Source organism: Mustela nigripes, chromosome 5, assembly GCF_022355385.1.
Source record: "Mustela nigripes isolate SB6536 chromosome 5, MUSNIG.SB6536, whole genome shotgun sequence".
NCBI lineage: Eukaryota > Metazoa > Chordata > Mammalia > Carnivora > Mustelidae > Mustela > Mustela nigripes.
This window is the reverse complement of record NC_081561.1, coordinates 91,585,880-91,610,911: the sequence shown is the minus strand read 5'-3', so window position 1 is coordinate 91,610,911 and position 25,032 is coordinate 91,585,880. Positions and strand designations below refer to the sequence as shown.

The 25,032-nt window shown below is 40.6% G+C and overlaps 1 protein-coding gene across 4 annotated transcripts in view; it reads right to left on the bottom strand.

Annotated features, from left to right (window-relative positions):
* Positions 1 to 25,032, bottom strand: part of PHACTR2 (phosphatase and actin regulator 2) — a 191,398-nt gene that overhangs the window by 37,947 nt on the left and 128,419 nt on the right. For 2 of the 4 annotated variants that reach the window (XM_059400866.1, XM_059400865.1), the window contains exons 4-8: positions 20,924 to 21,082; positions 15,181 to 15,420; positions 10,503 to 11,037; positions 4,969 to 5,174; positions 3,203 to 3,359 (exon numbers count right to left, since the gene is read on the bottom strand). In XM_059400866.1, coding sequence (XP_059256849.1) covers positions 3,203 to 3,359; positions 4,969 to 5,174; positions 10,503 to 11,037; positions 15,181 to 15,420; positions 20,924 to 21,082 — 1,297 coding nt within the window. The remainder of the gene's footprint in view (positions 1 to 3,202; positions 3,360 to 4,968; positions 5,175 to 10,502; positions 11,038 to 15,180; positions 15,421 to 20,923; positions 21,083 to 25,032) is intronic. The other 2 variants (XM_059400868.1, XM_059400869.1) reach the window with 2 other exon arrangements.

The window sequence follows — 25,032 nt, the reverse complement described above, 5'->3', positions numbered from 1 at the left end:
TTGAGAGTTCATACTAACTCAAAAGACACCTGATCTACATGGCACAGAGTTTCAAGTGAAATACTGCTTTTGTGACCTCAAATGGATTTGTATATTTGCGTGTGCGTGCGTGTGTGTGTGTGTGTGTGTATTTTCAAGATTTTATTTGAGAGAGAGAGAGAATGAGAGAGAGAGTATGAGAGGGGGAGGGTCAGAGCGAGAAGCAAACTCCCCACCGAGCAGGGAGCCCAATGCCAGACTCAATCCCGGGACTCCAGGACCATGACCACAGCTGAAGGCAGTTGCTCAACCAACTGAGCCACCCAGGCACCCCTCAAATAGATTTATAATATACACAGAGTTATTTGAGATATATGGGCCCTTTCCATCTGCTTCAAGAAAAGCCAGGCTCATCTGTGACTAGTAGCTAATTCTTTGTACACAAAAGCTGAATGACCCAACACCCCTTTATAACTTTCTTCTTGATCTTGTTTATAATATTAATTTATCATAAATCACAGATCTGTTGTAAAATTCCTTCTGGATGTAGGATGAGTTTGTGCCATGTAAACATATGTATGAAGGTAATCTTAATATAAGATACTATCAATTCTAACATTATGCCTGTGGCAGAAATGGTATGAAGAACTGAAATCAATGATATTTTAAATATCTCATTAAAATGTTTGTTAAAGTTTAATCTTCACCAGAACTACCTTGAAAGTAACTTACATAACTGAGCCCACAGAAGAACCCAGGAAGCTAGGAGGCAGCCAGGTGAGGGGCCACCCATGAATCCTTTATCTACACCGTATCCTCTACCAAAGACATTGTCCTCCCTTTTTTGAAGGAGTTTCCTCCTTCAGGAATACCCTTCTCTCTTTCTCTGCCTACTGAAATCTTACAAATGACTAAAACAGTAACCTGCAGGTGGGCGTCTGACCTGTCCTGTGAGTGAGTTTTGAACTCCTGGTTCTCTGCCCTATGCGGCGCTCACACACAGGTCACACACCTATCAGAGCATGTATCATACAAGTAATAATAAAGATAAGTCAATAATCATAGCTCTTGTTAGCTCATACTTTTAAAGTCCCAGGCACTGTACCAGGTGCTTAATTTACATTACTATGGATCCTCAAACAATTCAGCAAGGGAGTAACCCATTTCCATTTTGCAAATGAGGAAATGAGGGATTAATTCACTTGGTTGAGATCAAGGGCTCATGAATGCTGGAGCACAGCCTCATACCTAGTTCTCCTGACCCACAGGTTTGCGCTTTTCAGTTGACCTCCCCAAGCAGTATCTCTTTCTGTCTCTTCCACTACGCACAGAGGCCCCCAAGGTAGGGACCACGGGTATCTTTGAACGACAGTGATCAGATGTACAGTATCTGTAGAAAAACAATTCTATAAAATGTACATATTTCTGATGCTAAAAACTACTCAAAAATTTTAATGGCTATGGTTTATGTGTATACTTAGAGAGTTCTTCAAACTTTGGGGGCTTGGGGGTAGAATCCCTATATAAAACAGACAGAAGAGGCTGTTCTGGGTGGATGGGTGAGAGTGGGGTGAAGGAGTCCTCCCCATCCCACCGCAAACACACCCACACTGCCCCACAGAAGCCCGAGTATCGCCTCCAAGAAATCCTTGATGAGGCAGTCAGAAAACCACTGCCCTATGCTTAGTTCACCACGTCAGCTTCTCCCAATGTCCTTCATCCATCCCTTGTTTTCAAGCACTTGGTTTGTTTTAATTCATCACTGCTTATAAATAGCCTTGAAATAAACATCTTCGTAAAGCCTATGGGTTTTGTTTCCCTTTTGGATTATTTTCTTCTAGTATCGTCCCTCAAATGGAATGACCATGTCAAGGAAGAGGCTGCTCTACAATTTCTTTTTTTCATATTGTTAAGCTGCTCTTCAGAAATACTGAACAGGGGCGCCTGGGTGGCTCAGTGGGTTAAGCTGCTGCCTTTGGCTCGGGTCATGATCTCAGGGTCCTGGGATCGAGTCCCGCATCGGGCTCTCTGCTCAGCGGGGAGCCTGCTTCCCTCTCTCTCTCTGCCTGCCTCTCTGTCTACTTGTGATTTCTGTCAAATAAATAAATAAAATCTAAAAAAAAAAAAAAAAAAAGAAAAGAAATACTGAACAAAGGTGCCAATACTGGGTTTAATTTTTTAAAATGTTTTACTTGTTTAAGGGATATATAATGATTTAAATTACTAATAAAAATATTTAATTCTATTATGTGCCTGCTACGATCCAGGCACTCAAGGGCTTTCAGTGCAGCATCGCATTTCCCGCCACAAGCCACTGGTTGGCCCCATCTGTCAAGCAGAGAAGAGCCTCCGGAACCCCGGTCCCACACCAACCCCACAGGTCCAACACAGTCACAGAAGTCTTCCACTTCCAAGCAAGTAGAAGAATTTCTTCCACTTCCAAATCCTGCCCTGGGATCCCAGACTGCTCTCTCCTCCCAGTTGATGCACTCTGTTGTTTACGCAGAGTGAGAGAAGTCCGCAAAATGAATGCTTACACCGATCATCAAACATTGGCACTCACTTCTATTAAACCTGCCAGTTCGATGGACCTCCAAAGTCACTGGTGGCCAAAGCAGAAACCCTCCAATGGCTGGAAGCAGAATGTGAAATCAGATAACCACTTGTCTGAAGTTAAAAGGGGGAGGCTCTAATAGGGGGGCTACAGTTACCTGACTTGGATGGAGCTGGCCATTGAAGCTAATTGGTATTTCTAGATACTCTAAGCCCACAGGGAAGAACCTCATGGCAATCACAGGAATGCCAGAGAGCCATGGATTAAGCCAGGAGTTGACTATGACTTACAGGCCAAATCTGGCCTGCTGCCTATTTTGGGGAATAAAGTTTTATTGGAACACGACCACACCCATTTGTCTATGTGTTGTTCATGGCTCCTTTCATGCTGTTACTAACACAGTGGTGTAGCTGCAACACCATCTCCAAACTGGTCCTTCATAGAAAAAGTTGTTGACACTTGGTTCAGACTTTGGTGACACCAAAGCCAGTGAATGGCTGGACCAAAGGGAAAGTTGAGTGGTTCACCATCCAGGACCAACTTCGGAAAACCACACAGGCCACATGTGCCCTTACCCAAGGAATTCACAATGATCTCAGCTGGGCAGGACACCACAGGTGGGAGAGAAGTATGATTTGGTGAGTGCTGTGCGAAAACTGGAGCTATTACCTGACGAGCTTTGTTCCAATCTGCTGTCGGATCTCCTGCCGCTCCTCTTCAGATGTACGCTGCAAGATGTTTTTGTCTTCTAGTTCCTTTTTTGACGGTCTGTTGCCAAGTTTGATAGCAAGAGTATCCCTCCGTCGTATTTTACTTGCCAAAGCACCTGAGGATTGGAAGAGGCAGAAATGCAGAAAAAAGGGGCTTTAAGCAAGCAGTACTCAGGTTACACATGGCATGGACTTTAAACAGAGTCCAGACAAAATTCTTTATTCACATGCAAGAGTGGAATTTTAATTAACTTCAGGGAAAAAAAGAAAAAAAAAATTTGAGTTGGATGTAGTTCACTTCGAAAGACTGAAGACCTATTTTTAAAATGTTCTGAAGAATGCTGGAGCACCATGAAAAAACTTGCAAATATCACCTCATCACTTGGAAAGTGATATTTGAAGTTTATTTTGCTGAGACGGCATGTCACGGAAATTACTGATTGCGTAACGCTTTCTTTTCTAAGTCTTAAAAACATAGTTTTTAAAATTTATACTGTACAGTTAATTCTTGTCTTCCCCTTTCCTTCACTGAGAAATCACGCTGGAAAAAGTTTAACTCCGGTAGCAATGTTTTAATCCTTAATTAGCAAGAATCCTCAACAGAGAATAGTCAACACCAGGTGGATGATAATGATTGTGTTGTTGCTGTTCAGTACAAACTAAAAGGAATTTGACAAACTGATGGTTCATCATTAACAACTTTTCACAATATATACATTCAGTTCCATAGTGCTTAAGTCAAGATGCTTAGACATTTTTAAAAATAAGCACTTTCCAGTTCCCTAAGTTATATATAAATAAGTGGCTTAACTACTATCTCATTCCTTCCTAAAAGGCATCCTATCTCACCTATTGTGGAATAATCTTTTTTTTTTTTTTTTTGATTCTTTGAAGGTATTTGTCATCTTCGACTCATTCTTCCCTCCCCTCTCTTTAAACTCTAGTATAAAAGTGAGTGGAAGTCTCAAACACCTCCAATAAGTAATCCAGTGAATCCGAGTTTATGCTCTTTATTCAAGAAAGATCTTGGGGCACCTGGATGTCTCAGTCAGTTAAGTGTCCTGAGGTTGATCCCGGGCTCCTGGGATCGAGTCCTGCATTGGGCTCCCTGCTCCTCAGGGAGCCTGCTTCTCCCTCTGCCCCCCTCTCTCTCTTTCTTTCTGTCTCTCATGAACAAATAAATAAAATATATTTTTTTAAGATTTTATTTATTTATTTGACAGAGAGAGATCACAAGTAGGCAGAGAGGCAGGCAAAGAGAGAGGAAGGGAAGCAGGCTCCCCGCTGAGCAGAGAGCCTGATGCGAGACTCGATCCCAGGACCCTGAGATCATGACCTGAGCTGAAGGCAGTGGCTTAACCCACTGAGCCACCCAGGCGCCCACAAATAAATAAAATCTTAAAAAAAAAAAAAAAAGTAAAGAAAAGAAAGAAAGATCTGAGTAGAAGGGCCATCTCCAATCATTCTGAAAACATCTCTGTCATTTGAAAGCTCTGACTCCTCATAGACAAAGGCCTGACCCCTTGGCCCCTGTGGAACCATCTTCTGGAAAGGTCTGTCATCAAAAGCTAAACTTTAGGACACACATTTCTAATTCGAGAAAAGAATATGATGAGGGGAAAGAAAACATCAGCTATCTGATCACCGATGGCTTTTGTCATTACAAAACGCACCTGCTTCTGTCCATCATCCACTTTCCTCCCCACCTCTGGAAAAAAGTCTTACTTTCTCCACTGCCGTCCTCGTCCTCATCCTCTTCATCATCGTCGTCATCAGTGTACAAGACAGGCCCATCAGAGTCTGAGTCATTGGTCTGGTACTCCCTTTGGCCTTCGTCCTCAGGGGCACTGAAGGATTCTGAAGATTCTCCCAACAGCCCAGGAGTCAGCAGCGGAGGGGCTACCTTTCCCGGCTCATCTTTGGTTGTAAAACTGTTAAAGGCACAACAACACAGGGGGGGGGGGGGGGGTGTGAAGCTCAGAGCAGCCCTCTGGGACAACACCAACACCATGAGAGGGAGCTCTAGTTTCAGGAGCATCTTTCAAGCTGGTGAAAGGAGAAAGCAAACATAGACAGCTAGGGACAGTGAAATGGAAGAGGACTACTGCAGGACTTCATTCTCAAGGTTTCAGATTCTTCATCTACAAAATGAAAAGGAATGGCTAGATGATGTCTGATATTGATACATGATTTAGTACATGAATATGGTAAAACTATATTTTGCAAATTGATTTTTCCATAACCATGGGGCCTCAGTGGAAAGAACAGTGGACTAGAAGTTTCTGAATATTTGACTTGGTCTATCCTTATTCTGTACCTGTAACTCCTACTTATCCTTCAAGCCTCAGCGAAAGTCATAGCTTCTTCAGGAATCTTTCACTGGCCTTCCATCTAGATCCTTGCCCCACCACCCGGACTTTAAGGTGACCTGAAGACAACCCGATGAGCACTTAGCACACTGCACCTCGACCACCATTCACTTGTCTGCCATCTCAGCCCTCAAAGCTCCTTGACAAGGGGGATTCATAGTGATTTGCAGCCCAACACCTAGAAGAGGAGTGACAGAAAGACACACCTTCTTTAGCTGATATATGAATTAATCCTATTTTCCATCACAGCCAGTGTGTCAAGTCAAAAAATCATGTATCATCTCTGTGTTTTAGTTTCTCCATTTGTAAAACTGCCTCTCACAGGAATATATTAGTAACGTGATATGGAAAAGGGCGAAGTTAAGTGTACTCTTTACAAGACAGGTGATGTGAACGGATGCAATAATTTTCTATCAGTTAGCTTGGTAAGAGTCTCTGGCTTAAAGTTTCTATAAATAGACAAAGCCTGCCAGTTTTCACAGACCAGAATAAGAAAAAATGTCACTGAAAACATATCGAAAACCTAGCATATAAAAAACAATGTAATATTCATTTTAAGATTCAGAAAATCCCCAAATTGTCTTCTGATATAAATAGAAGCATCCAAATTTGGACATCACACTTCTGAAACACCGTTTTGTGCAAACCATGTGCTTGCTGTTGCCATGAACTTGAAAAACCAAAAAACAGTTCTTTGAGTAGTAAAAACAGGTAAACATCAGAACCTGAAGTACTGAAAAACTGTACTTTGCGGTTATTGGTCCAAGCACTCTAAAAAATTTGCACTTATTAGAAAAATCCAACAGCCAAAATTCTTGTTTTCAAAGGGGAAACTATGCACGGCACATTATATTTATTTTTACTAAGTAAAATACGCACAGCATAAAATTTGCCATTTTGACCATTTTATATCATACAGTCCAGTGGCAGAACATTTACACGATTGTACAACCATCACCACCGTCCATCTCTAGAGCCTTCTCATCTTCCCAAACTGAGACTGACCCATTAAATAATACCTCCCTGTTTGCATCCCCTAGTCCCTGGAAACTACCATTTTACTTTCCGTCTCTATGAATTTTGCTATTTTAGGTGTTTTACAGAAGCAAAATTATGCAACATCTGACCTTTTGTGTCTGACTTACTTTACCAACATGTCTTCCAGGTTCATCCATGCTTTAGCAGACATCATCAGAATTTCTTTTAAGGCTGAATAATATCCCATCATGTCATATGCTGCATTTTGTTTATCTACTCATTAGTTGATGAACATTTGGGCTGCTTCTACCTTTCGGTTGTTGTAATACTGCTGCTAAGGACATTGGTGTACACTTATCTATTCAAGGACCTACATTTAATTTTTTCGGCTATATAACACAGAAGGAGAATTGCTGGGTCCCATGGTAATTCTAGCTGGGTCCCATGGTAATTCTAGGTTTAATATTTTGAGGAACCACCATACTGTTTCCACAGTGTGAGAACCATGATTTCCATGGTCCGGATTTTTAGTTGATTGCCACTGGAGGCCATCCTTGTTTAGCCAGCCTGGTACTGTGGGTGACCACAGCACATTTACTAGATGTAGCAATTAATAATACATTCTGAAGAGCAGAACAAGAGAAACTTCAGGGCTGAACCTTGGTATTTATTTCTGTCACTGCTCACTAATTTATTATGATATCTATCATTATTTTAATGGCATCATCTGTATTTTATAATGTTTTGTAGTTTTCAAAGACTTCTGCCTACATTTACAGACTTAATCTGTTCTACAGTATAAGGGGTTGGGTAAGTTACAGTTCACAGAACTTGAGAAGACCAGGGGTGTGTTGCCCAAAACAAGGTATCAAGTCCAGTGTAGAACCCAGACTTACGACTCTTATTCTACCTATTAAATGTTATATTGTATTTTATACTTGACATTGTAAGTTATATTCATATCATATTATATAGATAGTTAGCATTAAATTATTATACTCCAAATTTGTGTCTATCCACTCATGACTGGACTCTCCTTTGCCCCCTAAATGTGTTGGGCACACTCGACAAAACAGCGAACTCAAGTGTTCGTGGAAATGAACTAAACACAGTCAAGTTCCCTTTGGATATGGGCTCCAGATGGGCTGCTTAGTGACTGCCTTAAATTATCCCAGACCTGTATGATACCAATGAAGCCGCCAATAAATAGAAAATCTACCACACGGTTACTACCCTGCAATGTGTGAATAGAGGAAGATATTTTTACACATAGCCACTTATCTTCTTTAAAGTTTTGATATTTGTATTCCAAACAGAAGCCTCTTCATAAGATGACAGGATTTTCACACATTCGTTCACTAAACATAACTGAGGGAAAGTTCTAAGTAAAGCAAGTGACTAAGAGCTAGAAATTCTAACTGAAATATCTACTTAAAAACGGAAGAAAGAATTTGGAAAAAAAAAAAAATTTGAGAGACTACTTATTCCAGGCTCATTAACTCAAGAGCAAACAAACCACTCCTGTGGAATGAATTGTAATTTAAATTTTAACTTTGAAGAACATACAGAGAAGGAAATCTCAATGCCCTCTTCTAAGAAAGGATTATGTTTATCTGGAGTGACAGGAAAATCTATATATAAATACCTCGATGTCTAATGATGTCCTAAGCTTGCTCTCTGATCATAGTTCCCATGGAAATAGGGAACAGACACTCGCCTCTTTTGTCTGAAAATCCTGTGTGTACTTGGGCTGGAGACTGACATTAAGTCCCCCTCCTCGTGCAGCGCAGTGCTTTGCACAGTAAAGTCCCTTTCCTATAAGTCTGAGGAAGCAGGCTGGACAGAACCAAGTCACCCTGGGATATGCACTCTCTCACTGCCTAAGACTATCTAAGGAATCACCTTGTTGTATCTTGTTTTCGTATACTAAATAACAAACCTATATATTCAATCTATTCAGACCTGTCTTAAACATTTGTACTTCCTGAGCAGGTTGGATATTATTTTGGTAAAAACTAATTTAACTGTAATATCTTGGTCTCGCTTACTTTTTTAAAAAAGATTTTATTTATTTGATAGAGAGAGAGAGAGCACAAGCATGGAGAGAGGCAGGCAGAAGGAGAGGGAGAAAAACGGTTCCCTGCTGAGCAAGGAGCCTTATGTGGGACTCAATCCCAGGACCCTAGAATCATGATCTGAGCCGAAGGCAGATGCTCAACTGACTGAGCCAGCCAGGTGTCCCATCTTGCTTACTTCTGTATCTTTGGTGCTGAGTACAGTGCCCTGCACATAGAAGGCAAGCAGGAAATATTTCCTGAAAGAATGATTTTTGAGTTCTGAAGGTTGGAGTTCAATGCAGTGCTGGAAAACCACAGTGTAATTAAATGAAGTCATTTGCTATGTGCTGGAGGTGTTAAGGACATCAGAGCCATTCCTTTCTATGTCTTCTCCCATATTGATTACTAATGTGTCAAGTAAGTAAAATAATTTATAATTTAACATTTATCTTTCCTTGGCTTTCCTTCAAACCATGGTGCTCAAAATGATAAAAACAAAAACAAAAACAAAAAAACAAAAAACGAACACGAAAGAAATTGCAGAAGTAGAAGCAAGTGCTTTGGAAATGCATACAATTTCTTAGAGCATGGAATCTGCCATGCAGCTCTGAGCGTGCATTCTGACTTTGCTACTTGCTAAATGGGTAATCTAGGGCAAACTATTTCCCCTCTCTCAGTGTCAGTTTTCTCATCTATTAAACAGAGATATTTCACGTAAGACTTATGTGAATGATAACTGACAGTTCCTGACATTAAATAACTATTCAATAAATGAAGGTGATTATTATCAGCCACTGAATAATTAACGATGGTTATCTCTTGATCCAAGTCAACTTAATTAATATACTATTTTTTAAGTCTAACATGACAAAGTTGTTTTTATTTTTTTAAGAGAAAATATTAAATGATCACAAGAGTGAATTTTGGTTTTATTCTTTGAAACAGGAGAGAAAAGGTTGGGTTTAAGGTTGGATTTAAGAACCCTAAGACTTCTCCAGAAGTCTACTATACCCTGACAGCCCTCCCTTTGTATCTGTGGGATAGAAGAGCTAGTATGTCTTTTTTGCCTTTACGGATAGGCCTTTGTGAGAGATTAGCTGCAAGAATGAAGAAGAATGAGAACCCTGAGGATGAATCCCAGGTTTCTGGCTGGGGTAAATGCATGATGTCATGTTTATGGCATACCAGATTCTGTACTGGTTGCTGGGGATACAGAGGCAAACAGATATGCTGCTTAGCTCTGTCCCATGGAGAGGAAAAAAGGGGCTGCCAGTGTAGAGTAGATGCGACAACCAATTCTGTCTGCATGAGTGCTGAAATGCGTCAGAGAGGAGGTAACACTGGAGTTGGGTGGGGAACTGAGGAAGCAAGAAAGGGGGCCCCTCTGAAGCTGGGAGGAGAGGGATGGAATCCGAGAGTTCTTTCCTACTGGTCTTTATTTTCTTAGAGAAAGAAAAGGCTAAATGACTTGTTGTATTGAAGGTAGGCAGGAACGGGTGACCCATCTGGACACAAGTAAAATAACCACTGTAAGGAAAGAAAAGGGAACTGTCCAGGGAAAAGAAAAGGGATTGCTGAACATTGATGAAATAGGCTCTGATCTACTCGAAAGCCACAGATGTGAAGTGGTACCTGCCAGTAGGACTGATGTCATCTTCTCCGGTAGCCTATGACATTCCTGGGGCAGGCTATGAAAAACCAATGGCTGGATGATATCGGTGCCTACCTAACAATCACTAGGTTAAATTGTAAAACAAAACCAAGTAGGTTCATTTTCAATAGAGTGGTTTAGTGATCTTTAGCACCCGGTTGCACAGGGGATACAGACGAATATGGGGCTTATGCCCCGACTCACCATTTTGCATTTTCTCTGCTAACACTTAAGCCAGGGCCTGAGAAGACAGTGGTTCTGTTGGTGGGCTCTTCGGTCCAGAGAAGCTGACTTGGGTCTAAGGCAGGGATGGGCAGGTCAGTTCCATCACTGACCAGGACAACAGGAGTGTCTGAGGCAACAGTGCACTGCTCCTCACGAGGAAGAGGAGGGGCGGGGGGAGAAGGTGGTGGAGCCACAGGAGGTGGGGGGACTGCAGACTTAGATTTGCCTGTGGTCTGCTCCTCGGTCCCGGGGACAGTCTGCTCAGGTTTGAGACTCTCCACCCTCATCTCAGAAGGTTCTCCTTTAAGGTCGGACATGCCAGACGTGGTTGCATCCGAGGCCAGTCGAGAGGTTGGCTGCTTGCCAGTTTTTTTCTTGCCCTTTGTGATTCCCACTGTCCCTGTTTTGCTAGAAAGTGTCTCCTTTGAAGCTTTGGGACGAGACGAGGTGGAGGAAGTAGATGGTGAAGCTGATGCTTTGGACCCAGTTGTTTTTTTTGAATGAGAGGAACCAGCTAAAACAGAGAGATTTTGCGTTAAAAGTCAAAGAAGCCTTTTAAAGAAACAAACGGGCTGCAACTGTCAATTATGATGCTCCCTTTAAAATGTTAACATTTGTCAAATAAAAGGAAGTAGGCTAATAAGGATAATGGTTTTATTTTCTGCCTCCTCCCTACCCGGAATCTAGGAGGGAGCCAATGATGATAAAGGCAAAACTGTAAGGGACAAGAGTTCTCTCCTATGGAGACTGAGGAGTCCCTCTAGTTTTTCTGGCTGCACCAGCCGAGGGGAAGTCCTCAGCTGCTTGCCTTACAGGTCATCCGAATGGGTCCCTGCGTACCCCGCAGAAAGGACATCATCGTGTATAATGGATAGACAGCAGCTGTCTGGTTAGAGTGCAGGTTGGGCTCATCACAAATTCTACAAGTTCAATGATGCTTTTTGGGAATGGAGTGGCGCATATTCCAAATGGCCAGGGTATATCCCTGTGGCTCCTTTCTGGACCAAAGGCAAAGGAACTCAGTTCTAAACCAGTTATCCCCATGGCTCCAGAGAAAGAAGCTTGACATGCCGGCCCATACCTCCCCCTGCAGTGGCGATGGGACAGAAAGAAAACACATGGCCACATCAGAAAGACAAGTCCCCTTCAAAATATCAAAAGGCAACTGGGTGACGGGCATTAAGGAAGGCACTTCAGGTAATGCGAACAGGGTGTGATATGTGACTGATGAATCACTAAACTACCTCTGAAAAAAATAATACACTACATGTTCATTAAATTGAATTTAAATTTAAAAAACCCAAACCCACCAAATATCAAAAGGCAGAAAAAGTTATCATTATTATTTTTTTACAGAAAATGTCTACATGGGTAGTATTGGAATAATTTGAAGGGCAAGAGTGTCATTCTCAGATCTTGTGGGACAAACACCCTCACAAAGCCAATATTCATTAGCGCTTCTGTTCCTAGACAGTCTTCGTCAGAGAATGGTTGTGGCCACTAGAAGCTATTTGCCTGCTTTTGGGTAGGACTGCCTTCAACCAAACTATTTTCAGGGGGAAAAAAAAAAAGCTCAACTGTTCTTTACATCATTTTGGCAAACAACTTTAAACTCCTGTGAGAATGTCTTCTGTTTCATGACCTGTATGATTTATAAATTTCTCCTAATTGCTTTTTCTGTTGTAATGTTGTACGTTCCTTCTTTTTCACAAGGGGTTAAACCATCCTCCACAGAACTCTAAAAAAGTACCTTGTTATTACGGTGGAGCCAATCCACAACACACGTTATGATAACTTACCTTTACTGAAGTCAGCTGGGGGAGGGTCAAGAGGTGAAGAATGAATAAAGGAATAGACAATGAGACAGAAGACTTCATCAACTCTGATATACTAAAAAAGAGTGAGTCTCATTTGGTGACAAAATCCAGACTTAAAGGATATCTTTATGGCTTTGGGGTTTTATAATTTTAGATACACACAACTAGAATTCATACTATCCCAAGTCTGGGCCTGCTCATATTACTTCTTTCAAGCTAACAATCTTCATCTGCTAATAAGACAAGAGTATTCAGCAGGGACGCCTGGGTGGCTCAGTTGGTTAAGCAGCTGCCTTCGGCTCAGGTCATGATCCCAGTGTCCTGGGATCGAGTCCCACATCGGGCTCCTTGCTTGGCAGGGAGCCTGCTTCTCCCTCTGCCTCTGCCTCTGCCTGCCTCTCTGTCTGCCTATGTTCGCTCGCTCTCTCTCCCTCTATCCCTGACAAATAAATAAATAAAATCTTAAAAAAAAAATTAAAAAAAAAAAGAGTATTCAGCAAACTTCTACAATCTAAGTCCATTCTAAATTTATTTTTCACAACAAAGATCTAAGGATTTGATGCCCAAACACATTCAATTACTTTTGCACGTAAATTGAACAGAATCCCTTTCACACGCCCATATGTATGTTAATGTGGATTATATATATATATATTTTTAAGACAATTCTTTCTTTTCTAACAGCAAAGTTAACTTCAGCTCGACTTGAGAAAAAAAAGACAAATTTTTTAAATGGTTGGGGTGGAGTCACACTTCTTTAAGTTTCTTCTAAAATGACAAGACTTGGCTGAAATCAACCATGTTGCTTAAGCTACCTTGAATTAATGCCAGGATTAAAAAAGTAAAGCCACCTCTCCTCAGTTAAATACTTCCGTTGTTAACACAGTGTGTAACAATGAGAAAGAAAAAAAAAATACAGGAGATTTGACCTTACTTCACTCACAAAGCAGCTGAATGTGCTAAGCCGGCATCTGGTTATCTGGGGGTCTATATTAACTGAGGAACTGAAGAAGAATCCTAACTGATAGCTTTAATTAGAACTGAAACATCTGACTAAAAATCACGAGTTGCATTTTGAAGTAACTTTTCTCAAAGGACATTATTCAAATAAAACATAGAAAGTTCTAAATGATTACAAATGGAGTATCAGCTGGATTCTGAAGGAGTACTATCAATATTTGATAAAAGGATTCTTGCACATCAGGCTTGTTGGTATAGCTCAATGAAACCCCTGTTTATCTGGGACAGCCTGAGAAGAGAGACCCTGTTATTCACACCATCAGCCAGCGGGGCCTTATTTAATACAACGGATAAAAATGTGACTGTATAATTCTCCTAGGAACATCGTGGGCCCATAAATAAACCTTCAAGTAAAACATCTGGCTATAACTCAAAATCTCTCATGAAAGCTGTCCCCTGCCCTGGATTAATCACCAGCTTTCTTCTGAGAGAAGTGAGAGAATCCAAAGCAAGTCAATAGTGAGCCACTGCCCTATGGGGCAGGACAAAGTGAGCAAGTCTGTGTAATGTCCAAGCATGGGGTGATTGTTTGGGGCTCTTCTTTAAGAAGTGGATCACTGCCTGTCTCACTTCAAGCACTGCTCCTCAGGTCTGCTAGGCATTCTGGGAAACACAGCAATACCGACAAAAATGGACACAGGGACATTGGTACCTGAGGAGATGGCCCATGGGCACTACAAGCACAGTGTTCTGAGACATTTCATTTCAGAGCTTATTAGAAGATACCAGACACTCGAGGTCAAAGGCCAAAGAGAGGAGCACAGGCAAAGAAACATCTATTTGTATTTGGCGGTCTGCTATACCATCGAGTAAGCCATTTTCTGAACAGTATGGGTATAAATGATGGAGGGGAAAAGATAAACATGAAGGCATATCCTGGTAGTCATGTGCAAGAAAGTTACTGATTTTGATACTGATTTTGCAGAAAATATAGTTTGCTACAACATGGGGGGAATGTGAATGGAAAAAGTCATTCAGCATGTATACTCTGATTATTGTCTTTTTACAGCTGGACGACATGGTAGGCTTCTTTATGCTACATGACTAGAAAACTGGGAGCTCCACTCTGCATTAAGCATATCTGATTTGAAAGGAAAGCTGGAGAGATATTACATGTCATTTGTAGGTCACTCAAACACCCCCCCCCAGGACATACAATAATGACTTGTTAACTACATTGTAGGATGTTATTCCTTATTATAACACACGGGAGTCTGGGGATGAGGTGGACAGTGAACATTAAGCATGTGACTTTCAACCTGGATGAAAAAGCTGTGATTCCAGTAGAAAGTGGAGGGGTAGAGCTGGACTGAATGGTATGAACCCTCTGACATCTGTCAGTAGAGAAATAACTATGTATGCAGAAGGATTTAAGATACTAAGATCCAGCAAAATTATCAATGATGTGTCATATTCTCATATGCAACTTAAGATATTTTAGAGGAAAATCCAAGCCAAAGAGCCACCCATAAACTCAAATAGGCAGAAGGCCAGGCGATTGTAAATAATGTGATATCAGATCACATATCGCATTCATCAGGCACACTACACCCTGAAGCCTTCTACTGGTTCTTAGACAGACAGTGGATACTTGGAATAAAAGAGGTCTATTCACCCCAAATATAATGAGGTCAACTAATCAACTGGTTGACTTTCCCTCGGTAGAGGCAACAACAGAGGAATCTTCTGGGTATTCTCAAGTGAAATCCACTGGTGTTACATTCTAAGACACCAAAAAGGCCACCATTAGTAGAAAAAGCAATGGGCCCCACCCCAGAGCCAAACACCCTAGACTCCAGCCCCCAGGGGAGCATACTCACCAGCCTCTCGGGTCGTGTTTCGGCTCGTTGGCTTGGGTGGAGGGATGGGGGCCTGCTTACCAGGCGCCTTGGTAATTTTTTTAATAGGAGGCACTTCGTCACCCTTGGGGCTGACCCCGGCGGCAGCCCCTTTTGGAGGCACAGGTGTTTTTTTGGGCTTAGGTTTGGGTTTAGGCTTAGGAAGAGCTGGAGGAGATGGAACAGGAGCTGCCGGTGTTTCAGAGTGGTTTTCAGTGTTCTCTACAAATGAGAAAGTGAACAGAAGCAGACTGATACAGACACACACCATATACATAGAAGGAGCAAGACATACGGCGACAGTGATACAAACACATGGCTGCTTGGCCCTTCGGAACCAGCGTGGTGTGCCATAGCAGGGAGAGCACAGTCTGGGGCACAGAGGATCAAATGTTCACAGGCTGAAAGCCAAACTGGGTGCATTATCAGGGTACACAAATCATTCCTGCAATCAAACAGGGTCACACAAGTTACTTTGATGAAGTTATTTGAGGACGAGTGTCAATATCCACCGTCAGGGGCCGACACCAGCCATTAATCAGTGGCTGCTGGATACGGGCCTGTGCAGGAGTGCTGAATTTAAACTTAACAATACTGAAGGGCACTGAGAGTAGCAGGTCAGCGCACTGTGCATAACACTGGGAGGACTGACAGCGAAGCAGTGACTGGACTCCATTACCTTCATACCCTTGGTGCAGGGACTTTCTCTCAGGAGAACTCACACCCCGCCAACAGGAAAGGGATTTGAGTGCTGTCTCAAATTATGGTCAAAAATCAATCATATTCACGCTAAGGAAGATTCTGTAGACTCTTCTCCAGGAAGCACAGTGCACTGATGAATAAACTATTTTCTACCATTAAAATTTTCTTAGGCTCTCACAGTGCACAAGGGCAGCTTCCTGTTTTCCAGAAACTTCCTCTGACCTTTTCAAACAGTGTCACAACTCCAGGTACAAAGGGTGCAGAACTCCCCAAAATACCATACTGGTTTTGCAATGTAAACACAAGTAACAATTTTGAAAAGACAAGGGCTGAAACTCATAAAAAAAAATTCATACCGAAGAACAGAAGACTTTCACAAGATTTTGCCTAACTAGAGGAGAAACAGTCTGTCTCTCGTTATGGGAAGCAGAGACACTGAATGTTCACTCATGTACTCACATCTGTATTGTTTCTAATGGTGGATGATCGAAATTAAAATACAGTTCTGGTCCAAAGAGCTAAGCAGCATCTCTTTAAAAATGGAGCACAATTAAAAAAAAAAATCAGACAGTGTTAAGACAAGACTAATAAACCTCAATGGATCTAATCTCCCATTACTGAATGGCCAGAAAGGGTGTGAATATCAGAATGCATTACATTTTATTAGTATTTCTTTTGTTTCAGTTCTCACTGTAGTGAGTTCAAGTGAGACTGCCATACTTTTTTTACTGTATCCCCTCAATCCCCATAGATAAGTAACACAAGAATGATCCAAGTTATAGTATATAATCAATAAAGCTTTTCTCTTATTTTCCCCCAGCCATGAAGCCCACCACAGTCCCCTTTTGCCCCTAAACTTACTGGTATTTATGGTCTGAGTTGCTTGTTCAGTATTTACTGGAGGCTACTTTGGATGTGTACGTTTCTGGTTACATACTGTATCTTTTTAACTAAGTGGTGAGTCTCCTAACCTCCCTGGTCTGAACTGGAAGGCCACTGAGTCACAAATGTCAATTAGGTCAGAGAACAATAGAAGTTGATGCCAAAGATCAATCATTTCATTTTACCATAAAACATATAAACCTATGTTCATCTGTCAGTCTTTATGACACGGGGCAAATACCTCTCTCTGTGACTCTCTGTAAGATCAGACACTGCATACACACAGAGATCAAGCCCGATGATACTGTCCAAGGTGAGAACCCATCAGACACCTGCACCACCGGGAACCCCAATTTTCTTTCATGCTACAAACCCTCACAGGTCTTAGCCTGTCCTCACCGGCCTCTCACTGAGCTCTTTCTTCTTTCTATCTAAGGTTTCAAATTCTAAAGCTGTCTCCCAAAGAATGCAGTTTCTGGGCTTGGGAGGGAGGACATGTTCACTCTATGACAGTTGGGAGTGACGATCCCAACTACAGGAAAAGTAAACATGCTGCATGCAAGCTCCTGGCGTATGTGGACAAGGACCACCCGCAGCCCCACCCTCTGTGACCTCTACCAACACTGTGTGTGTGTTTGCCAAAGAGCCAATACTTATGTCTACTCTGTGGAGAACCCTAGGTGGGTGTGTGTGTCCCTGTGTGCCAACAGTATGCTCTTCTGACTAAATTATAAATTCCTTTTGTCAAAAATGTCACATCCCATTAGACACATGGCTTTAAACACGAGTCTATTCAATGAATGAGACTGGCTGATGGTTACCACCACCACACTGGTAGAAAACATGGTTACACTGGTAGAAAACAAACTCTCTCCTTGTATCCGAGAGGTAATGAATGAAGTCTTTATATTTTTCAGTACCATATGACCTGAAGATAGGACATAAACTGATGGCGTCAATGAGTATTATCTTCTCAAAAGAAGGTTAAGGAAGGGCTGTCTAATCATGCTGGGCTGACACAGATACTATGCTTTAAAATAGTACGTCTGGAGGACAGCTGTTTCCTAGACGATGGCTCCTTTCATCAGGTCAATACTTAGAAATAAACGGAGAGCCGCGCGTGGCCCTCACTTTGCTGGGAGAGCACCTATGCCCCAGTTCCTCTCCTTCACCTGACCACCTCCTTGTTTCCTTCAGATCTCAGTTTGGAAATATCTGCTTCTAAGAATGAAATTTGGTCCCCACTGCAAGCTTTCCTGCTTCCATGTGCTAAGGCCTTCCATACTTTGAATCTTGCTTGGCGATCACCTGTTCCCATGCTGGGTCCCGCAGGCTGTGATCTGTTTGAAGTCAAAGACCATTTCTGACTCACCACTCTTCTCCTGACCCTAGCAAATCCTACCCATGGAAGGACTTCATTATTATTTGTGGAACAAATGCATGTAAGTCACTTGTTACTTCACGGAATGCTCGCTATAACACCTCAATAGGTAGAATATCAAATAATTTTCAGATTTCTTAGATTTAATACCAATGCATGTATCACAGATTACAGATCGGCTTTTCTTATATATTTAAAGGCACTTCCTGAGAAGGAATAATGGGAGACTGGAAGCCCTGAAGGTTTTAAGGGAAAAGTCTCCAGTGGTAGGCAGAGGAGGTCCCAGACCACTGCCCCAACTCTGGAGGCCAGTGTCGTCTGGAGCCCCAGGAACCTGCAAGGGTCCTAGGTGGAACCTGCACATGGTGCAGTGTATGCACATCTGCCACTTGTTCTGTTTCCTTTAACACAGATGGTTCTGTTATTAAAGTACTGACATATGACCTTACAAAGAGGTACAGGCATTTGGGAGTTTAAGGGTTTGAGATACGGTTTTGCAAACATAAGCAATTAACAGATGAAAGAACGCTCTTGGATAAATTGGCTTAATTGTGAAAGGAAAGGGAGGATTTCACCCCCTGAAAGGGAATTAAGAACACCAAAAGGGTTAATTAAGAACATGGGATTGTAGATTTGCTTGCTGGCAGGGCCATGAAAGGGGCAGAAGTAAAAGTGAATCTTGGGCTGTTTTTGGAATTTAACGGTATCTTCCCAGAGAAATAAGTGCTTGTCTTTGTTTATGAGGTATTTTCTATTTCCCATTATACTGCGTACTGTTTGAGGTCTGAAAGACACTCTGCTGATGCTCAGGAAGTGGCTTCCCCACCAAATGCCTGCCCTCACTCGGAGTGTGGCTACAGGTGCGCCATGCCTGCACTGAGAGGGAGGCTTTGCTGCCGTACTGGTGGGGTGACAGCATGTCCAGCATTCCATCTCTTGACACACCCACCAGCCAAGCAAGATGCTATCTTGCGTCTTGTTTGATCAAAAAGAACCAAATGTACTAATTCCAAGTAAAGAATAAGAAAACAAAAACACCTCTCAAATATCCATGGACCTATGACTATGAGGTCTCCCATCTTTTCAGAACATCAAGGCTGTTGGTTTCATTAACATAAAACTGTCAGCAACTTTTTATTAAGTTGATAAGGGAAAAACTTCCTTTGAAGCTTGGCTGGTCCACTGACTGACATCCCACATGGACCAGGCAAGCATTAATGATGGCACTATTGTGTAATGAAGGATGTGATTCTTGAATGTGAAAAGGCCAAACCAGGGACAAACCACAGATGGGTCTGAAATTTAACAGTCTGGGTGAGACAGGACAGGTGGACTTAAAACAAAACAAAACAAAAACAACAAAACCATTAATTGCATGAATACTTTCAAATTAATCCCACTGAAATCTATTTAGATTTCTCTTCTTTTTATGTTCCAGGAATATGATTGTTAAAAATGTTAGCTAATTTCTTATAATCAGTATTTGTAAGTTTAACCAGAGTCCTTCAATAGAACAAGACCAAGTAAAGCCCCATGAATACTATACTTAATGTTGAATAAATAAAGCAAAATAATAAATTTCTAACAGTTCATAGAGGCTTCTAAAATTTTTACAGGCAAATATATATGCAGCTAGGGGGTTACAGACTTCCAGAAAAGATGATTTTAAGTTACAGTGTCTGTCAAGTGCTCTTTTGTTTTCTTTGTCTTTAGAGGACTTGGGTCAAGAACAGAGGAAGAGAAGTTTGCTTTCAGCACTTTCTAAGAATTCTCACAATGCCTACAGAACATAAGCTAGGTCTGAAAATTTTTGCCATCCAACTCAGGGGCAGACATTACAGAACAGGAAACAGTCCCTTTCCTGAGGAGTCATTTCTACGCTGCACAGAATCATCTAGAATTTTCCAACAAATCCTTACTTTGTATGGGTTTCAATTCTGATTTGCATTAAATAAAAGGCTTAGAGGTTCTTGCATGTGAGAGAAGTCTTAGGGAGATGTAATCAATCAATCAGTGACCAGGAACTTTTAAAATGTTTTGAGAGGTCCTTGATAGACACAGATTTTGCAGGTAACTTAATTGACCATAGCATATTCATTCTAGAAACCAAGGTCTTTATAGAAGCCTTCGGGGAATGGCATAATTGCCCCTGGCATATTTTGAAACTTCCAATTGGCAGACAAGGCATGAAGCTGAGGCTATGGTCAATACAGCAACCAAAGTCTCCCGCATCTCTGGCAACTGTCCCTCTCGCAGAAACGTCTAGAACCTGGATTAGAACCTACAATATCTGGGCTATGGATGCCATCAGCCAAGCTCCCACGATTGGAGAGACGAGGATGGGCTGAAAAAGCCATCTTCGTTTTGATATTCCTCCATCCCTCTACACTGACATGCTCACAAAGGTCACTTCTAACTAGTAGAAGATTTTCAGACTGGTGGCATTTTTCTCTAAAAATAAGAGAAAATACTGAGGGAAAGCTCCTGAGGAAGGGATAATATTCCCAGCTATCTCTAATGACTGAAGAAGCTATCTGCTGATTACTTTTAATTAATGCTTCCAAGTAAAAAATTAAAGGATATACTCACAAAATGGATGCATCTACTTGAGAAAACCACTCTATTTCTCTTCACTCGTTGTAATTTCTCTCTTCTTTGTATTTGTAAACCTCTTTCCTAACTGATCTTAAGAGTCACTATCTGGAGCCTAATGTTGAGCTGTATTGACGTAAAAGAATATGGAGTTTCTCTTGATTTTACCTTTCTTATCTTCTGCCTTTTCCTCCAGAGGTGGCGCCTTTTCAGCTACAGAGCCATTACCTTCTTCAGATTTTACTATATTTTCCTCTCGGGTAGATTCCTCTCCGATGGGTATCATGTGCCCGTTTGAATTTTCAAAGTTAACTGTTACATCTCCATCTAAAATGGGGAAAGAAACACCTAGATGTCTAACTTGACGGCTTTCTTAAAACCCCGTGTTCCAGCTACTAGGACTGTAGGGTTTGGGTTCATGTTTCAGACCCTGGGAACCAAATACATCCTACACCATTTCACCATGTTTTATTTAATAATTCATTCCAATGAAAGAGCTAGAAAATCCTTAGTCTTGGGGAAAAGCAGCAATGGATGGGATATCACTGTGCCCTTTTGGGACAGTAGGGATTATTATCCTAATTATACAATATCCCTGGGCAACGGAACCCTTTTCTCTTCTTGTACTTAGGCTTTGTTGAAGTCAGTACTTAGGAGTTTCTCTGTCATTCACAAACGGAATGGTAAAAGGAGAAATCTGAAAAATGGAATAAACATTTTAACAAGCAGTGAAAACACAAGGTGAATATAAACACACAAATAGCATGAAATGTAATCTGACAAACAAATGCTTAGAAGGAGGATATGAAAATTTACAACCATCTCTGTCTCACGTGATTGCATCTGTCACATGGTAACTGTACACAGGACTATAACTGCCATTCTGTATTCAGGGAAAGATGGTAGCAAGAATAATTTTATTTTCATTTTCATGTTGATGGACATATTAAAATGTACTCAGGCAACTGTTACATATAACAGACCAAAAACCATTAATGTGGCCTAATCATAATCTGGAAACATTAGGGGGAAAAAATGTGGGGAAAAAAGTAATTACAGAGGAACTTTTAAAAAATCACAAGTGAAAATAAAATTTCTAGTATGTTACCTAAATCAGAAATAACTAAATTTAATCCCTGAACTTTCATAATTTTTAGAAGTTTCTAAAGTAAATGAGATTTTACATAAACTCTTAATTCAGTGATGTCTGAAAAGAGCAACCCTAAATTGTATCTGGAACATTTTAAGAGGCTTTGCTACCTCTGTAAAAAAAAATAAAATAATAATAATAAATAATAATAATGAGTTGAAGTTTTGACTTTGCAAAATTCAAGAAATGCATGATCAGACTGTTTTTATGCAGTCTTTGATTAATCTTATTTTGGCAACTATTATAAATAAAAAAGAGGCCATCTCTCAAATTTCCATTAAATATGATTGAACTGCTTGGGCTCAACATGAAATCCCTTGGCCTTGTCCATAAAAACAGGCATAACACTTTAATAAGAAAAATATGTATCATGGAATTTTGTCATGCTCAAAATGAAAAATGTACTGCTGAGCCACACAACTTCCAAGTCCCTACAATCTGATTCCTTTATAAAAATAAAATAGATGATAATTGAGGGCAATGCCATTATAAAGCTTAACTATTTCAATAAAACTAAGGTAATACTTTTTAATGAGTATAGGTCAAACCAAAGGGAAACCAAAAGATTCTTAATTCTTATTATTAGATCCCAAGGAATTTGCTGTTAAAAACAAGGGAGGGGAGACACAATGCAATGTCCAGATATTAGACATGGGAAAACTGAAAGCTAATGGAAGAATGGAAAATTCCAAATGAAACAGAAAACCACTTCTTTATATATATATTAAAAAAGAAAAAAAAAACACCTCAATTTTTAGGCAACCCAAATATAAATTTATCTCTGGTTACCCGGTCTTTAGTTGATAACAAAAACACACTGAAGTCATGTCAACATGACTTATTACATTATATTAATTATATTTTAACCCTGATTATGCTAAAATTCTTCAGTAGGTTAAATAGCTTATTTTAAAATCTAGAACAAAAAAGCTAGAGAGAAAATTAAATAGTCACGGTACAATAAGAAACTGGATTTCCACATAATAGAGTCAACAATGTAGAAAGATACTTACTTACTTTGAGGTCTGAAATAAAGCTAGCCCCTATGAAAATAATGGTAGAAAAAGGAGACCGATACGTGATAAATATAAATTAAAGAATAAAACAGAGAACTGAAGTTATTCATAATTAATTGGTGTGGGCATTGAAAAAGTTTTCTCATTTTGTGCATAATGGTAGAGTCAAAACAAGCTGAGTCCTTGATATAGTTTATGTATGGAAGTAAAATGCCACACACCTGCCAGCAAAGGAGAGCAGGGGGGGATGCTGAGGTTCTAAGGAACAGGAGCCCTCGCGTGCAAAGGAAAAAGCTCAGGCAAGGTGGTAGGCTTCAAGTGAACAGAGATAAAGCACACACAGACATCAGTGGTGAAGCAAGGAGAAGGAAAGTGTTTGGGGGCCTCCCCTCTTTCTGGTCAAATGCGTGTAGCTGGATACAGTTAACAAAAAAAAAAAAAAAAAAAAAAAAAAAAAAAAAAAAAAAAAAAAAAAAAAAAAAAAAAAAAAAAAAAAAAAAAAGAGAGAGAGAGAGAGAGATGAGGAGAAAGTTGTGTGTGAGCACACAGTGAGTGACTCATTAGAAGGTTAAAACATACACCGTGGGAGAGAGAGAAAGGAGGCGACACGGCAGGCAGGAGCCTCTCCATGCCCTCCGTTAAAGGTAGGGAAAAAGATGGAAGGAAAGAATCAGAACATAAGGAATGAACTTGGACTAGACCTGGGAACTCTCAAGAGAGAAGACTAATTGTTGAACGTTTAGATGGAAGGTAGAGGTTAGTGTAAAAAAGATCATCTAAAAGGAATATTAGTAAAAGCTGGGAGTGAGGGTATGGGGCGGGATGGGATGAGGTCAAACCCAGGGTAGCCGGAGGGAGGGAAGAAGTCTATCTGGCTCCCGAAGAAAGGATATAATTGACAATAACTGTCAAGAGCAAAGGGAAGGTCAGGAAGATCAAGGCAAAGAATGCACCTTTGCTGGCAGAAGACAGGAGGCTGTCACCAAACACAGTAGCTTCTAGTCTCAGGCTCGAGCTGAAAACAGACCGAAATTCTCAAGATAATTGTTTTTGGAGAAATGACAGAAAACTTTTCTCCAGCCCCTGGCTGAAAAGGGAAAAGACTCTATTTACAATAGGCATCACCAGGAACTTTCAAGGATTAGGTCATTTCTGTAGTTCCATACAGGGACCATGAAAAAGACAGAAAGTAAAATTCAGTAATTTAGGACTTCCCTAAACATTAAATCTGTTACATTATGTTTAGGTGAAAAATTGTTTTGTTTTTATGTTTTAAAACTTTTAATGTTCAGTCTGCAGAAGTTACCAAAAGGTCAACTAGAGTCAGAATTCTGGGAAGTAAGCATCAGAGACTGTAACCCATCAAGTAAATAATTTAACAGATTAGGCAGAACAAGAACCAGTCAATACTAAGCATTTCTTTAAGTTGCCCACTGTCACTTGTTTTTAGAAAAAATAAGCTCTTTTCTAGCTATAATTTTTAATTGGGTAAAAAGGGGTCTTTAAATCTCTTTCATACTCATTAACAATTTCAACAATAAATTTTCACATTTTTCCTTTCTTTAAACAATTTCTGAATAAATGACACCAAACAATTGCACTGGCCCACCTAGGAGGTGACTGCTGGGAAAGGTGATTGCTCAGTGAATCTGTAATTTCTCTCCTGCCTTCAGAGTGATTGGGGGGAGACTAATTTTGATGCTGCAAGCCTACCCTCCACGAACAAAAAGTTAGGGGTGTGCATTTTTTTTTTTTAAATCTTTAAAATTCCCAGACAGGAAATAAATAGTTTCACAGAAGTAGAAAATTAAAGAAGACATAACGTTCATTCATAAAACAGAATGAGAAAAATATAATAGGCCAGCGATTAAAATAAAACGCCTAAATTGTGAGGGCTCAAGAAAAATGGCATTATTCAGTCTAGATTTCCTTATATTTTAGAAGCAGCAGTAAAATAGTAAAGCATTTCCAACCCTCACTCTACAATTACTGAGATGTTGGAAAAAGTGTGTCATTTGGATTTATAAATAGTGAATTCCAAAAGGTGCTCTTTGCAAAGAACATTTATCAGGAAAAGAATTCTGTGATTTTGATTCCAAATTAATAGCACC